We start from the raw sequence: 16,081 nt of genomic DNA, 5'->3' as shown, positions 1-16,081 counted from the left end.
TATATAAATTATTATTATTATTACTACACTAGTTGTATGAAATGAAAAATTAAGGAGTAAAACAATGGCTTATGAGATTTCTTAAAAACAATCACTGCAGCCTCAGGAGTGTGTGTAATGTGTCACTAGCCTGTCTGTAAACGGCTGCCCGTACAGCAGTCCGTTGCCCACACCGGGTTCCTGTCCCGGGTGAGGAAGAGTTTATGAGAAATGTGGAGTCATCAACAAAGCCTGAGGAGCCAAGAAATATTTTACAGCTGAAAACTGAAATGTTTTCAAATGTGGAGCAGGTTTGAACCGAGGCTCCGTTTGTAAATGACGAAACATACTGTGCGTTCCAAAACCCATACTACCATACTACTTAGTATGCCAGAAAAAAAGATTTCTGATGTCCCAATACATAGTATTTCAAATGCAGTGTGCCAAAAATACCAGGATGTCCTTCTACATCTGGTCACATTTTACAGTATGAAAGCCAGCATGCTTTTCTGGCTGTTCTGACCCACAATCCTCTGCACAGTAGATATATTGTATTCATACTGCATGCAACAGTACGCACTTTGTAAGGGCAGCTGCAGTGTACTAAAAGTAAAAAGTAAAAGTATGTGATTTGGGACGTAGTCAGTCGTGCTGCTCCTCGTCCTGGAATGAATCATAGCTCTTATTTCCTTGTTCCCTCCCCTTCAGATCGACAGTTTGAAGGTGGGTGTAACCGACATAACACATGATGATTACATCAGAGCTCAAACTAGTGTCGGTTCTCAGGAAGTGAAACTCAGACAGTCGTTGCTACTGAGAGGTGAAATGGCGACGAAAGGAGTTCAGCTGGACCAGGAAGCAATCTCTTGTTCGATCTGTCTGGATCTACTGAAGGATCCGGTGACTACTTCCTGTGGACACAGCTACTGCATGAACTGTATTAAAAGCTTCTGGGATGGAGAGGATGAGAAGAAGATCTACAGCTGCCCTCAGTGTAGGCAGACCTTCACACTGAGGCCCGTCCTGCTGAAAAACACCATGTTCGCAGTTTTAGTGGAGGAGCTGAAGAAGACTGGACTCCAAGCTGCTCCTGCTGATCACTGTTATGCTGGACCTGAAGATGTGGCCTGTGATGTCTGCACTGGGAGGAAACTGAAAGCCTTCAAGTCCTGTCTGGTGTGTCTGGCCTCTTACTGTGAGAAACACCTCCAGCCTCATTATGACTCAGCTCCGTTCAAGAAACACAAGCTGGTGGAGCCCTCCAAGAAGCTCCAGGAGAACATCTGCTCTCGTCACAACGAGGTGATGAAGATGTTCTGTCGTACTGATCAGCAGTGTATCTGTTATCTCTGCTCTGTGGATGAACATAAAGGCCACGACACCGTCTCAGCTGCAGCAGAAAGGACCGAGAGGCAGAGAGAGCTGGAGGTGAGTCGACTCAACATCCAGCAGAGGATCCAGGACAGAGAGAAAGATGTGAAGCTGCTCCAACAGGAGGTGGAGGCTGTCAATCGCTCTGCTGATAAAGCAGTGGAGGACAGTGAGAAGATCTTCAGCGAGCTGATCCGTCTCATGGAGAAAAGAAGCTGTGATGTGAAGCAGCAGGTCAGATCCCAGCAGAAAAGTGAAGTGAGTCGAGTCAAAGAGCTTCAGGAGAAGCTGGAGCAGGAGATCACTGAGCTGAAGAGGAGAGACGCTGAGATGAAGCTGCTGTCACACACAGAGGATCACAATCAGTTTTTACTCAACTACCCCTCACTGTCCCCGCTCACTGAATCTACACACTCATCCAGCATCAATATCCGTCCTCTGAGCTACTTTGAGGATGTGACGGCGGCTGTGTCAGAAGTCAGAGATAAACTACAGGACGTTCTGAGAGAGAAATGGACAAACGTCTCACAGACAGGGACTGAAGTGGATGTTTTACTGCCACAACCAGAGCCCAAGACCAGAGCTGGATTCTTAAAATATTCACGAGAAATCACACTGGATCCAAACACAGCATACACAATGCTGTTATTATCTGAGGGGAACAGAAAAGCAACATTTATGAGACAACAACAGTCTTATGCTAGTCACCCAGACAGATTCACTGCATGGTGTCAGGTCCTGAGTAGAGAGAGTCTGACTGGACGTTGTTACTGGGAGGTGGAGAGGAGAGGGGGAAGAGTTTATGTAGCAGTCGCATACAAGAGTATCAGGAGAGCAGGGGGGTTGAATGAATGTTTCTTTGGATACAATGACAAATCTTGGGCGTTAGATTGTAACCAAGACAGTTATATATTTTGGTACAACTATATCAAAACTCCCGTCTCAGGTCCTCGGTCCTCCAGAGTAGGAGTGTACCTGGATCACAGTGCAGGTATTCTGTCCTTCTACAGCGTCTCTGAAACCATGACTCTCCTCCACAGAGTCCAGACCACATTCACTGAGCCTCTCTATGCTGGACTTTTGCTTGATTATTATGATGTCACTGCTGAGTTGTGTAAACTGAAATAGACAGAAGTCATTTAAGGGTTAAATTCAGTGTTTTAACTCTTAAACTTCTCTGGTGTCCATCATTGTTGCTGCAGAGCTGATTTGTGTCTGGACCGCAGAGGACCAGCCCTACAAACACTAAAGTGTGTCACTGCCTGACTGACTGAGTGATGAAGTTACAGGATTCATCAGCGACTGTTGCAGGTTCCTCATTGGTTGTTGCTCTTTCTAAATGAAAAGCTGGAGAACAGTTCAGTGTTTATGTTTTCTGAGGATTGTGTCAGCGGTTCATTGAGTCATTACATCGTGCTGTTGTTGTGCATGTGCTATTGTTTATGTTCGTTTAAGTTACGTTACGTTGTGCTTCGTATTGTGTTACCACCGTGCATTCACACCAAGCAGGAAGCACATTAACAAGCCACACGTCGCTACTGCGGTATGAACCCAAAATAAACACACTGTGCTGTGATTTAATATCAATAAACGGATCAAAATTATGCCAAAATAACGAGATTATGATGCCGATTAGTAAACAGTCTGAATTAATGTTTTGCCAGGTCTGTCCGCAACACAGCAAGCAAACAACTTTTAAAATGCTTGTTTTCTGAACGGAGTTCGGATCGATCAATGCCAGGCTATGCTAACATTGTAGCTACTCCATCAACACTCAACATAACGTCATCAAGGCATAAATACGACAGCGGCGTTGTAAACGGATCAAAAGTGAAGCCGAAATAACTACATAATGATGCTGATTAGTAAACAGTCTGAATTAATGCTTAGTCGGGTCTGTCCGTAAGACGACAAGCAAACAACTTTTAAAATGCGTGTTTTCTGAATGGAGTTCGGATCGATCAGTGCCAGGCTATGCAGCTGCTCCATTAACACTCCATCTAGGAGTAAACACGGCAGCAACAACGTCAGTGATGACATAAACTTTGTAAGTATGTATATATTGTTACACACCACTTATATGATGAATGCTTTTGATACACATGCTTTAATAAAGAAATTAAATACTGTTAACCTTGCATACTGTATGTCATGCTGATACCTTTTCACCTTGTATAAAATGTATAATATACTGACTAGTAAATGTTTCCATTTACTATTACTGAATGCAATTTGCTTCATTATAAGTTGTCTTTCAATCAAACATTAAGATATAAGTGGGAAAAACCTTTCACAAAACATTATAGACATAACCACTGATTATTTGTGTAACAATTTAGCCACAAATTCACATCCTGACCACGATCCATCTCATGAGTTGTTCTGTAAATGTGTGAGTGTCTTCAGGTGGCTCCTTCCTGTGTCTGTTTCACTGCTCATGATGATCTTTGTTCACCTGAACTGATATTTCTCTGCCTGAAAATGTAAACTTCTCTGTGCTCTAAATGTTTGATGCATATTTGTATATATATATCTATATATATATAGATATATATATATAGATATTCTGTTCTCACCACTTTCTGTAAAGATATCTCGAATCATATTTATTTGTTTTTGCAGACTAAATGTTGTCGTCCAGATCGACGTACAAACGAGATACTAAGATGTTTAATGAAAACTGTAATTATCATGATCATAATCAATAAGGAAATCATTATTCTCTGTTAGATCGCTGAGATTCTGCTCAAACAAACTGATTGTGTGGATGAAAATTAATCTGTACGTGAAATCATTGAACAAGAGTCATTTAACAGACTTTACTGATGGGATGTGTGAACAAACTGAACGTTTCTATAATCAATAAACAAGAATGAACTAAGTCTTTTCTTCCTGTCTTTTTTCCAGGGTGTCATACAAAGCTCCAGGCTGCTTTGGATCAGGATCACGTCCTGCAATTGAACCGTTTTGTCACAAATGCTTCAAAGTAGATCGTTAAATATGTGAGAAAATTATTATAAAGCTGTTTAAATATTTCAGGACAGTTTATTTTGATAACTCCTTGTTGTCAGTCAGCTGTTGTCAGTCAGCTGTTTTTAACCAGTAAAAGAACAGAATTTGTTGTGAAATCACACTGGATCCAAACTTATTTGGTGTTCATGGTATTCAACATCCAAATCACTATTCCAATGCTTAGTCTGTTTATTTTTTATTTTATTATATATATATACATATATATGTATATATATATGTATGTAATAATTATGTATAAATCCCAAAATATCCCATGAAATAAGGATCAATCCCACAACATTATTCATATTTAACATGAATTATTATTAGTTATTCTCAGATGGATTTCGCTGTTTGTTGTGTGTAGAGGTGGCTTTACTTTACTGTTTAATTTCTGGACTACCCCACACTGTCTTCTGTCTGAGTGTCCTGAATAGTGTATATAGAGTAGTCTTTGTCCAAATGAACCCGTAAAAATTCACAAGTGCATATTTTTCTCTCAGTTTGGGGCTCCGTCCTCACTAGGGCGCCGTTTTTCTCACCCCAAACAGAGCTCTTGGGGATAGAGCGGCCCATTGAGGGCTGTGTGGCAGTAAGAAAAGCTGTTGTTGCCTCCTGTGATCACTCATTTTAAATGTCAGCGTAGCCCATCACACAGTACGGCTGCTGTCATTAAACAGTATCAGATGATATTGTGATTGAGTAATGCTCAGCAGAGCAGCAGCTTGGGAATGACTGCTGGTCAGCAGGTGGTACTATCTACGAAGATAATGTGAAATACTTTTCCTGTGATCGTTTCTTGTGTTTGAAAGTGCTTCTGTCTCCGTATATTGACTGCTGAACACGTGGAGATTCTCTCAGAAGGCGCCGACTTGGACCACAAGAGGTCAGGAGTGCTCAGTTTTGAAGTGGTCTGAGGATGTTAATCCACCAATCTGACAGCCTGAACTCATTCAGTCAAAGTCCAAGCCAAGCTTTCACATCTAGCTGTTAGTCTGAAGAACATGAATGTCATCAGGACACAGAGCTCAGTGTCGTTTTAGCTGGAAAGCTGTTTTGTTGTTTAGTTCAACTGTTAACGTTACCAGATACGCCAGGAATATTTTTGCTGACTCGTTTTGAGACTAACTTAAGTTTGGTATTGTAGTTTACATTTTACCAATGCTCATATTTTAGACTTCAGTGGACGTCAGGTAGAGTTAGCCCCAGTTTTAGCCTCAGGCGGTCCGCAAAGACCGATAAGTAACGTACAAATGCTAGCGTTAGCGTCTGTTTTCCCTCCAGAATGTAGAGGTTGGGCTTGTTATTTGGCTCGGTACGGAGGATATACTGTAAATTTACAGAATTTTCCGTTTTAGGATTAACAGATGTCCCCGTGAATGGTACGGAGGACATCCTGTAAATCAACAGAAATTTCCATTTTAGGGGTTGAAGAAATGTCTGTTAATTTGAGGGTCACTTGCCTCTCAGCAGGCTGGTTGGGTTCATTATCTCTGAGCAGAGGCCGCTGTGGAGCCTAATTGTCCCTGATGAGGATCAGGTGGTTGAAGCCTATATCTACCCCTGGTTTCAGTACTCAGGTGCTGACTCATTAGCTGCATCTCATTTCCCGATTTTTTGCCTCCTCGTCTCCTCGCTCCTCGATCCTCTGGCTGTGACCCGGAAATCGATCTCAGCGCTCCATCTTGAAGGACATCCCAATTCCTAAAATGCATCTTGAGGAGCGAGGAGCGAGGATCAAGGAGGCTTGCCGGAGGAGCCATGAGCGAGGATACACCAGTGTATCCTCCAGGGTATCCTTCACGGAAGTTTTTTACCGACAAACATGCCCCCTTATTGTATATCGTTTCTTGATTGGATGCTGCGCCGATCGGTTTGATCTGATACACGTCAACATCACTGGAGTTTTATACCGGAGTGAAGACACATCACAGATTAAATGTTTTATAGTTTAGTTGTCTTCTGATTCACCATCTAGTTATAATCTGTGTTAACTGTAGGTGTGAACAACAAACGGACCATGTTGATGGTAAAGTGTTCCAGCAGCAGAAGGACCTGCAGGATCTCTGCTTCACACACTGCTGAAGGAGTCTGTTACTGAAAGGGCTTTATAAGCCCTGACAACAAACGGACCTCAATCAACTTTCTTCATTTATTAGAAAGAATTTTCTTTTGATGATCTGTTATTTCCCCCCATTAACTTGTATTAAGTTACAGTTAAAGTCAGAGAGAGAAGGAGGGTCTGTCTTTTACACCTTTTACATCATTTATCCTCATTTCCATTCAGTCACATGAGGCTGATAATTCCTCAGCATCGGGTTTGATATGAGTTATATCATTTACATTTTCCCTGAAACATTCAGCCTAATACATAATTTCTAGTGTAAGAATATCAATAAATACAGACACTAATATTGAATTAATAATATAAAGTTATTGTGCCAGTAGAGATGGTTCCTGGTCCTCTAAGCAGGACTCAGTCCACAGTAGAAATACAGACTGCAGCTGTAATTCATGTGCAGGTGTTTGTTAAACAGGTAACAGGCTACAGAGAGGAAACACTGCTGCTCTACCACTGATAATAACTTTAGTGTCTTTATTAGTATTAGATCAGTTCAGACATAAACAGCTGTTAAAGCCAACTGACAGTTGATCCAGCTGTGATCAGCTGCTGCTGTCATCAGAAACGGACGCCGCTTCACGTGACGCTTCAGAGGAAACGACGTCTCATGTCTCTAAAAACATATTTCCTCTCTTCCTCTCTCCTCGTGTCTCTTCCTCGCATCCTCCGCTCGCATCTCCCGTGGGCGGGACTAAGACGCGAGGAGAGGAGTCGAGGAGAGGAATCGAGCCTTATAAAATTGGAAATGGGAAAGGCCCATTGTCTCTTTGTCAGAGGTAGTGAGAGTGCTGTCTTGTTGTTGCTGTATCTGTATATGGGTGTGTGAATCTGCAGAAGTACCACGTCAACCTATCTGTGGGATTCACTCACCATTTAGCTTCTTCTCTTCTCAGAGTCTCTTAGAGTGGGTTAGGTCTGTGTGGCCTGCCTTCGCTGGTTCTTTTGTTTCATTTATGTTCTAGTCAGCTGCTTGGCAGCGGTGTTTTAGTTTTAGTTTTTTCAACTTATATTGAGTGTAGGGAGCCTTCCTTTTAGGCCTGTTTTCATTTGGTGTTTCCCCTCTCCCTTTGAATCGCTTGCGATTTTTGTGGTTATCCTTCGGGAGTAACTTTAAGATTCCCCTGGTCCGCAATTGCGTCCCTCCCCCTGTCCCCCTGATGGTTAACTTAACGGAAAATGTCCTGGTAAGGTGTGGTGGCTGATCAGCGCAAGACCTACGAAAAATAAGAAGATTTTCTAAAATGTCCCGTGGTACCAGTCCATCTATCCCCTCATTCACAAACGTTCAGTCCTATGTTTTCCCTAACAATGCAACATTATTTTTCATACTGTCTGCCTGAATATACCTGTATTCTACCTCCGTCTGAAACGCTCCGCAAAACCAAGCAAACCAACAACGTGCGCACTTTAATCAAATTTCAATCAAATTTGAGGATCCCAAAGTGTAAACAATGTGCTGGAGTATGGCAATGGAATATTTAATTGGATTTCTTTTGGTAAAACTTCGCCTCCAGCAACCCGCTTCCTCAGTTCTTGTATCATGCTGTAACCCGTCCAGCGTTTGCTGTTATACAACAGTATATACATGTTTTTAAAGTGCTATTGCATATCAAAAAAATAAAACAAAGAAATGAATCCTACTGGAGTTGGCACCCTGCCGTGGTGGATAAGCTTATGTGTCTCTTTAACCCTGTATTACAACAGGAGACTGATCTAAGTTTCCTTATAAGTTCAACCAAGTCAGCTTAGTCACAGGTTAGAGACTGGACAAATAGCAGCTCCTTTGGTCAGATTTGAAGGCCACTGCAAAAATAAAACATTGTCATATAAACCTGAAGTTCTTACTCAAACTAAAATGTTCTCATGTCATCTCTGTTAGTTTTACTGCTAGCAATACAACCCAAGGTTCTACCAAAGTTCAGTATCACTTTAACTGTGATTAGAGGTTACTGGCGACCAAGAAATGTATCCAGCATTATCTCTGTCAGTTTTACTGCTTTATTGGTTGTCATTCTACCACGAAGGCATGGGGGTGAAGTTTGACCCTGAAGTGACCATGCTCCTTTTATTTGGTTTTCATGTTTTTCTCAGGTTAAAAGCTTTTAAAAAGTACCCTAAAAACATGAGGAGGTAAAAAAATCATGTCTGTGATCTTCTGACATCTGAACTCATCAGCTTGAACGCACCTTGGAAATCATCAAGAGTCATAAAATCAGTTTTCTGCAAAGTTTTGAAATATTAAGCACCTATTTTGTGGCCATTTTGGAAAAAGGCTGCCACGTCCGTCAGGGGCCGAATTGGCAGCGCCCCGATATCTATATCTTTTCATGACATATAACCCTACATCTGTGCCAAATTTGTTGCTTTTATCGCAAAATGTACAATTGTTACGAATATTTCAGCATAGCTGCCCCGCTATTACATGACATTTAGATTTATTTTTTTCATTTTTTTTCAGTAAATCTTTTAATCTGGAAAAAACTTTGTACTTAAGTTTGACAAGTGTTGACAACTACTTAGTATGCCAGAAAAAAAGATTTCTTATGTCCCAATACATAGTATGTCAAATGCAGTGTGCCAAAAATACCAGGATGTCCTACTACAACCTGGTCACATTTTACAGTATGAAAGCCAGCATGCTTTTCTGGCTGTTCTGACCCACAATCCTTTGCACAGCAGATATATTGTATTCATACTGCATGCAACAGTACGTACTTTGTAAGGGCAGCTGCAGTGTACTAAAAGTAAAAAAGAAAAGTATGTGATTTGGGACGTAGTCAGTCGTGCTGCTCCTCGTCCTGGAATGAATCATAGCTTGATAACTCCTCCCTCTTCTTCCTGCTCTCAAACACATACAGCTCGGACACACTCAGTCCTCTTATTTCCTTGTTCCCTCCCCTTCAGATCAACAGTTTGAAGGTGGGTGTAACCGACATAACACATGATGATTACATCAGAGCTCAAACTAGTGTCGGTTCTCAGGAAGTGAAACTCAGACAGTCGTTGCTACTGAGAGGTGAAATGGCGACGAAAGGAGATCAGCTGGACCAGGAAACCTTCTCTTGTTCGATCTGTCTGGATCTACTGAAGGATCCGGTGGCTACTTCCTGTGGACACAGCTACTGTATGAACTGTATTAAAAGCTTCTGGGATGGAGAGGATGAGAAGAAGATCTACAGCTGCCCTCAGTGTAGGCAGACCTTCACACCGAGGCCCGTCCTGCTGAAAAACACCATGTTAGCAGTTTTAGTGGAGGAGCTGAAGAAGACTGGACTCAAAGCTGCTCCTGCTGATCACTGTTATGCTGGACCTGAAGATGTGGCCTGTGATGTCTGCACTGGGAGGAAGCTGAAAGCCTTCAAGTCCTGTCTGGTGTGTCTGGCGTCTTACTGTGAGAAACACCTCCAGCCTCATTATGACTCAGCTCCGTTCAAGAAACACAAGCTGGTGGAGCCCTCCAAGAAGCTCCAGGAGAACATCTGCTCTCGTCACAACGAGGTGATGAAGATGTTCTGTCGTACCGATCAGCAGTGTATCTGTTATCTCTGCCCTGTGGATGAACATAAAGGCCACGACACCGTCTCAGCTGCAGCAGAAAGGACCGACAGGCAGAGAGAGCTGGAGGTGAGTCGACTCAACATCCAGCAGAGGATCCAGGACAGAGAGAAAGATGTGAAGCTGCTCCAACAGGAGGTGGAGGCTGTCAATCGCTCTGCTGATAAAGCAGTGGAGGACAGTGAGAAGATCTTCAGCGAGCTGATCCGTCTCATGGAGAAAAGAAGCTGTGATGTGAAGCAGCAGGTCAGATCCCAGCAGAAAAGTGAAGTGAGTCGAGTCAAAGAGCTTCAGGAGAAGCTGGAGCAGGAGATCACTGAGCTGAAGAGGAGAGACGCTGAGATGAAGCTGCTGTCACACACAGAGGATCACAACCAGTTTTTACTCAACTACCCCTCACTGTCACCACTCACTGAATCTACACACTCATCCAGCATCCATATCCGTCCTCTGAGCTACTTTGAGGACGTGACGGCGGCTGTGTCAGAAGTCAGAGATAAACTACAGGACGTTCTGAGAGAGAAATGGACAAACGTCTCACAGACAGGGACTGAAGTGGATGTTTTACTGTCACAACCAGAGCCCAAGACCAGAGCTGGGTTCTTAAAATATTCACGAGAAATCACACTGGATCCAAACACAGCAAACACACTGCTGTTATTATCTGAGGGGAACAGAAAAGCAACATGTATGATACAACAACAGTCTTATGCTAGTCACCCAGACAGATTCACTGCATGGAGGCCTCAGGTCCTGAGTAGAGAGAGTCTGACTGGACGTTGTTACTGGGAGGTGGAGAGGAGAGGGAGAGGAGTTTATGTAGCAGTCACATACAAGAGTATCAGGAGAGCAGGGGGGTTGAATGAATGTGGGTTTGGATTCAATGACAAATCTTGGGCGTTATTTTGTGACCAAGACAATTATAGATTTTTGTACAACAATATCAAAACCCCCGTCTCAGGTCCTCAGTCCTCCAGAGTAGGAGTGTACCTGGATCACAGTGCAGGTATTCTGTCCTTCTACAGCGTCTCTGAAACCATGACTCTCCTCCACAGAGTCCAGACCACATTCACTGAGCCTCTCTATGCTGGACTTTGGCTTTATTACGGTCATGGAGACACTGCTGAGTTGTGTAAACTGAAATAGACAGAAGTCATTTAAGGGTTAAATTCAGTGTTTTAACTCTTAAACTTCTCTGGTGTCCATCATTGTTGCTGCAGAGCTGATTTGTGTCTGGACCGCAGAGGACCAGCCCTACAAACACTAAAGTGTGTCACTGCCTGACTGACTGAGTGATGAAGTTACAGGATTCATCAGCGACTGTTGCAGGTTCCTCATTGGTTGTTGCTCTTTCTAAATGAAAAGCTGGAGAACAGTTCAGTGTTTATGTTTTCTGGGGATTGTGTCAGCGGTTCATTGAGTCATTACATCGTGCTGTTGTTGTGCATGTGCTATTGTTTATGTTCGTTTAAGTTACGTTACGTTGTGCTTCGTATTGTGTTACCACCGTGCATTCACACCAAGCAGGAAACACATTAACAAGCCACACGTCACTACTGCGGTATGGACCCAAAATAAACACACTGTGCTGTGATTTAATATCAATAAACGGATCAAAATGATGCCGAAATAACGAGATTATGATGCCGATTAGTAAAAAGACCGAATTAATGCTTTGTCAGGTCTGTCCGCAACACAGCAAGCAAACAACTTTTAAAATGCTTGTTTTCTGAACGGAGTTCGGATCGATCAGTGCCAGGCTATGCTAACATTGTAGCTACTCCATCAACACTCAACATAACGTCATCAAGGCATAAATACGGCAGCGACGTTGTAAACGGATCAAAAGTGAAGCCGAAATAACTACATAATGATGCCGATTAGTAAACAGTCTGAATTAATGCTTAGTCGGGTCTGTCCGTAAGACGACAAGCAAATAACTTTTAAAATGCTTGTTTTCTGAATGGAGTTCGGATCGATCAGTGCCAGGCTATGCAGCTGCTCCATTAGCACTCCATCTAGGAGTAAACACGGCAGCAACAACGTCAGTGATGACATAAACTTTGTAAGTATGTATATATTGTTACACACCACTTATATGATGAATGCTTTTGATACACATGCTTTAATAAAGAAATGAAATACTGTTAACCTTGCATACTGTATGTCATGCTGATACATTTTCACCTTGTATAAAATGTATAATATAATGACTAGTAAATGTTTCCATTTACTATTACTGAATGCAATTTGCTTCATTATAAGTTGTCTTTCAATCAAACATTAAGATATAAGTGGAAAAAACTGTTCACAAGACATTATTATTAGTAGTAGTAGTAGCAGAAGGAGCAGCAGCTGTAGTAGTAGAAGCAGTAGGAACAGAAGCAGTAGTAGTAGTAGTAGTAGTAGCAGAAGGAGCAGCAGCAGAAACAGTAGTGGTATTAGTAATAGTTGTAGTAGTAGTAGTAGCTAGAACCTTTAAAACTGTAAGTCGTTAGACAGAATATAGTAGATAGAGTTACTCTATAGAGATTTGATTTTGACTTTTTTAAACCTGTCCTGAGTTCCCTGCTAAGATACAGTTACCTTCTGGGGCTTGTGTGTGTTGATTTCACATCCACATATGGTGTAGTGTGAGCAAGCAATGCCAAGTTTGTCTGTTATTTATCAGGAACAGTGCTTTAGATTACAGTCCGCTATATTTTAAATTGTTCATTTTCTTGCTACTCTCTGTTGGGACCATGCTTGTTGTTCTCATTTTGAGTGAGGTGATTAAAAGGAAATTAGTTTTTCTGTAATTATTCTTGGGAAGTAGCCTAGTAAAAAAAAAGAAAAAAGATGAAATGTCCTAAATCTCTTGCTTTTTCATCAAGTACAGAAAGTAGTCTCCAGTGTTAATAATGTTAGTTTATACTGGCTTTGACAGATGCATAATTAATGAAATATGCAACACCTGTGTAATTAAAAACATCTGTCTCTTGTTTGTCCACATTACAGTAGCCTACTTTTACGCACTGACATGTGTACTGCATACTGCCAATGATTAGAATGGGATTGGTTATTTCTACCAGCCTGTCCATTGTTGAATCATGTATGCTGAGGAAGGTCTTAGAATAAAGTGAAATACTGCTTAGATCTAAGTGTGCGGATATCTTTTCTATCATCTTTTGGATGTACTGACATGTTAAAATGTTATTTTTTTGTTTGAAATCAACACTTTTCTAAACCAAACTAAATCATATTTATAAGTTAAACAACAATTATGTTAAACATAGCTGCAAGCGGTGATCAGTGGGGTCCAAACACAACTCTTTTCTTGTCAAGTTTCCGACTTTGGAAAATGGTTTGATCTAACTGTACCCTGAACTTTTATTTCTTCTTCAGCGCTGACAAGTGGGAAAAATATAGACGTGGGATCTAAGTAAAGCGAGGGCCACAATGGAAATAAGTCCTGTGGCTTTCTTGTGTTTTCCTTGATGTTCTTTTAGTTGTGCATGTACATTGGTGTTGCAACCATGTAAGTGTCTTTTTAAAATGAATTGTCAAATAAACAAAAAAAGGGCTGGATGAGATTAAGATGCATTACCACTAATAGCTATTTTATAACCTGCTCCTACACCTCACTCTTTATATGGATTCATGCTCTGGGAGGTGAAAGCGTCACCTTCTGTCCAGCAGAGGGCAGCAAAGATTGTGTATAAAAACAATACGCATGGAGACCCACACACCTTTATCACAATGATGAGAAAATGGAATAAAACTCTGCATTCGTGGTCAAACAAGAAGACTATATAAACTTAGTACAAAGTATTTTATTGTAAATGTTTGAAATACTACAGTACATTTGTGGTTATACTTCTGACAAAAGGGCTAAAGAAAAAAGTAACAAAAATAAATACATCTGCATTGAATAGAGAGATATGTGATGGGTTTTGGGAACTGTTATTGAATGAGTTCCATCTTTTTTATTTTTTTATTTGACTTGAGGAATTGTCTCTGACTTTACAATATATTGCTTACTGATTATTACAAAAAGTCAAGGTTTGCCTTCTTTCATTATTATATTGTCATGAAATGGCTGCAATAAAATATTAAATTCATACTGCATGACGTCTCATTCCTGGTCAAAAGGGCTTCTAAAGAGCTTGAAAGTCCATTTTCATAATGATATCATTCCTACGGTAAATTTTCACTAATTTTTATGACAGAAATACATGTATACACAGTATCTGTGGCATCTCAACCGTGTGCCAATGCAGGAAAGCAGACTGGCTTTCTGGGTATCATAGACCACAGAACGAACAGCAATAGATCATCAAAAGCTTCATCCTCACTTCTTTTTTTTCTTCACCAATCATCTCATTTGTTTAGTCAGAACAGTGGTGGTCACAACTGAAACTTTACACCTCCAGTGCAGGTATACAGAGGCACTGTCACTCAACACAGATGACGGAAAACAGGCCCCCCAAAGATTGTCATGGTAACAGAGCATTTGAAAAGCATCATCATCCATTGGTTCACCTCATGCAATGCAGAGCCCCAAGTGTGTTAGAAAATAACCCATAAAAACAAGTTTTAAAAGACTATTCAAAAGTGTAAAAATTACTTGTCTAGCAATAAAAATACTGCTTGTTCCATTTACATCCCAACATTTGAGTTTCTGTCAGTTTAGAAATAGTTTCAGACACTAATTACAAAAACAGTGGAATGAAGGAAAACAATGCCAATAGTGTCTTAAGTACGCAGTACACAGTGTGGCCTGGAAAAATAAGTGAGGGGGAATCCCTCTGTTGTAGATACAGAAAAAAAGTGCCAGAAAGAGTTCATAGATCCTTCATATTGTTTGGTCTGTCTTTGTCTCTTCATTTCAACAGTGTCCACCTCTTCCCCAGTCTGTTAAAGCCTGTGCGTGTGTGCGTGTGTTTTGGAGAGTTCTGGCAGACTGGAATGTGCGGGGGTCTTTAGTGTTTTAAGCCAGGGTTCTCTGTCTTGGCTTTATTCTGGGGTAGAGCTGTAAAAGAGACAACAAGAAGACATGTCAACAATGCACATTTGTACATAAAATAAACACGTTCGTCATCATTACGGTTTCAGTGACTCTGGACTCACCCCTAGGAGGTTGCGGGGAATGTACCCCTCGGAGTCGCCCATGCGCGCCCACCACCATTCGATCTCGTCCTCGTCTTCTCTGCGGACGATGGTCATGCAGTCTCCCTCGCGGAACAGCAGTTCATCTGAGTTTTCACCATTGTAGTCCCACAAACCGTAGACCACCCCCCTGTTCATGATGCCCATCTTCTCTTGCACACCTAAAAGGAAAACAGATTTAAAATAATAAGCACAAAAAGATTCCAAGAGTAGTGATTTTTTGACATAAACATAGACACTGGACAGAAAATCAAAACAGTAAAAGGAACAAAAGCATGTAGCAAAAAAAACCCCAAAAAAAACATAGCTTTCACTGACCATAGAGGAACTGAGAGCACTGGGTATAGCCCTCCTCCATCTCTTCACATTTATCAGCTGCCGTTTGCATGTCGCTGTAAGTCATAGCGAACACCGCCGCACCAGACTCCACCAGGAACTTGCACACTTGCACATTGTTGCAGGATGCAGCACAGTGAAGCGGTGTCCTACAATAGAGGGCGGGTGAGAAAGGAAGAGGAAGAGGAGGCAAGAACAGAGGAAAAGGGAGATGAGAAACACTATAGAGTGAAATACTTCATTCAATGACTGGATTTTGGTGATTGCAGTTGGAGCCACTATCAGGTTTCTGTTATTAACCAGCTCAGACTGAAGGATTATGTTCAGAGTTGAGTTGTAACCTAGATGTACCGCCTCGCGGTTATATGCCTCCGCCAAGCAATCAGGTTGCAGTTTACATCCATGTCTGTCCAAAATGTCAGCACTTCATCATTTTATCTTATTAAACATTTGTGTGAAATTGTCATAATTAGGATATGAACTCTTGAGTTATGGTCAAAAATGTGTTTTGTGAGGTCACAGTGACTTTTTGACAACTAAAATTGAATCAGGTCATCC

General features: G+C 41.4%; 2 protein-coding genes and 1 long non-coding RNA gene across 6 annotated transcripts in view; 2 read left to right on the top strand and 1 right to left on the bottom strand.

The window, feature by feature from the left end:
* Positions 1–791: 791 nt before the first annotated feature.
* On the top strand, positions 792–11,185 carry LOC119495754. Its single transcript, XM_037782514.1, has 2 exons — positions 792–2,475; positions 9,389–11,185. Exons 1-2 carry the CDS (start codon positions 805–807, stop codon positions 11,183–11,185), a joined length of 3,468 nt encoding a protein of 1,155 aa, XP_037638442.1. The 5' UTR covers positions 792–804.
* A 1,219-nt stretch (positions 11,186–12,404) lies between these two features.
* On the top strand, positions 12,405–13,611 carry LOC119495501. The gene is made up of 2 exons (XR_005208502.1): positions 12,405–13,113; positions 13,145–13,611. It is a non-coding gene; the product is annotated as an uncharacterized LOC119495501 (long non-coding RNA).
* Positions 13,612–13,835: 224 nt separating this feature from the next.
* The window catches only part of tp53bp2a (tumor protein p53 binding protein, 2a), a 34,900-nt gene continuing 32,654 nt past the window's right edge, over positions 13,836–16,081 (bottom strand). For all 4 annotated transcript variants that reach the window (XM_037782018.1, XM_037782020.1, XM_037782021.1 and 1 more), the window contains 3 exons: positions 15,506–15,672; positions 15,149–15,348; positions 13,836–15,050 (listed from right to left, as the gene is read on the bottom strand). In XM_037782018.1, coding sequence (XP_037637946.1) covers positions 15,009–15,050; positions 15,149–15,348; positions 15,506–15,672 — 409 coding nt within the window. In that variant the 3' untranslated portion in view covers positions 13,836–15,008. The remainder of the gene's footprint in view (positions 15,051–15,148; positions 15,349–15,505; positions 15,673–16,081) is intronic.

The sequence above is a fragment of the Sebastes umbrosus genome, chromosome 10, assembly GCF_015220745.1.
Source record: "Sebastes umbrosus isolate fSebUmb1 chromosome 10, fSebUmb1.pri, whole genome shotgun sequence".
NCBI lineage: Eukaryota > Metazoa > Chordata > Actinopteri > Perciformes > Sebastidae > Sebastes > Sebastes umbrosus.
Note: the sequence above shows the minus strand (reverse complement) of the source record. Positions and strands in the feature narration are given on the sequence as shown.

Bases quoted from the DNA above. Each gene is read 5' to 3' on its own strand.
- LOC119495754 (XM_037782514.1), top strand. From the start codon at position 805: ATGGCGACGAAAGGAGTTCAGCTGGACCAGGAAGCAATCTCTTGTTCG. The intron at 2,476-9,388 runs TAGACAGAAGTC...CCTCCCCTTCAG, and splicing joins CTGAGTTGTGTAAACTGAAA to ATCAACAGTTTGAAGGTGGG.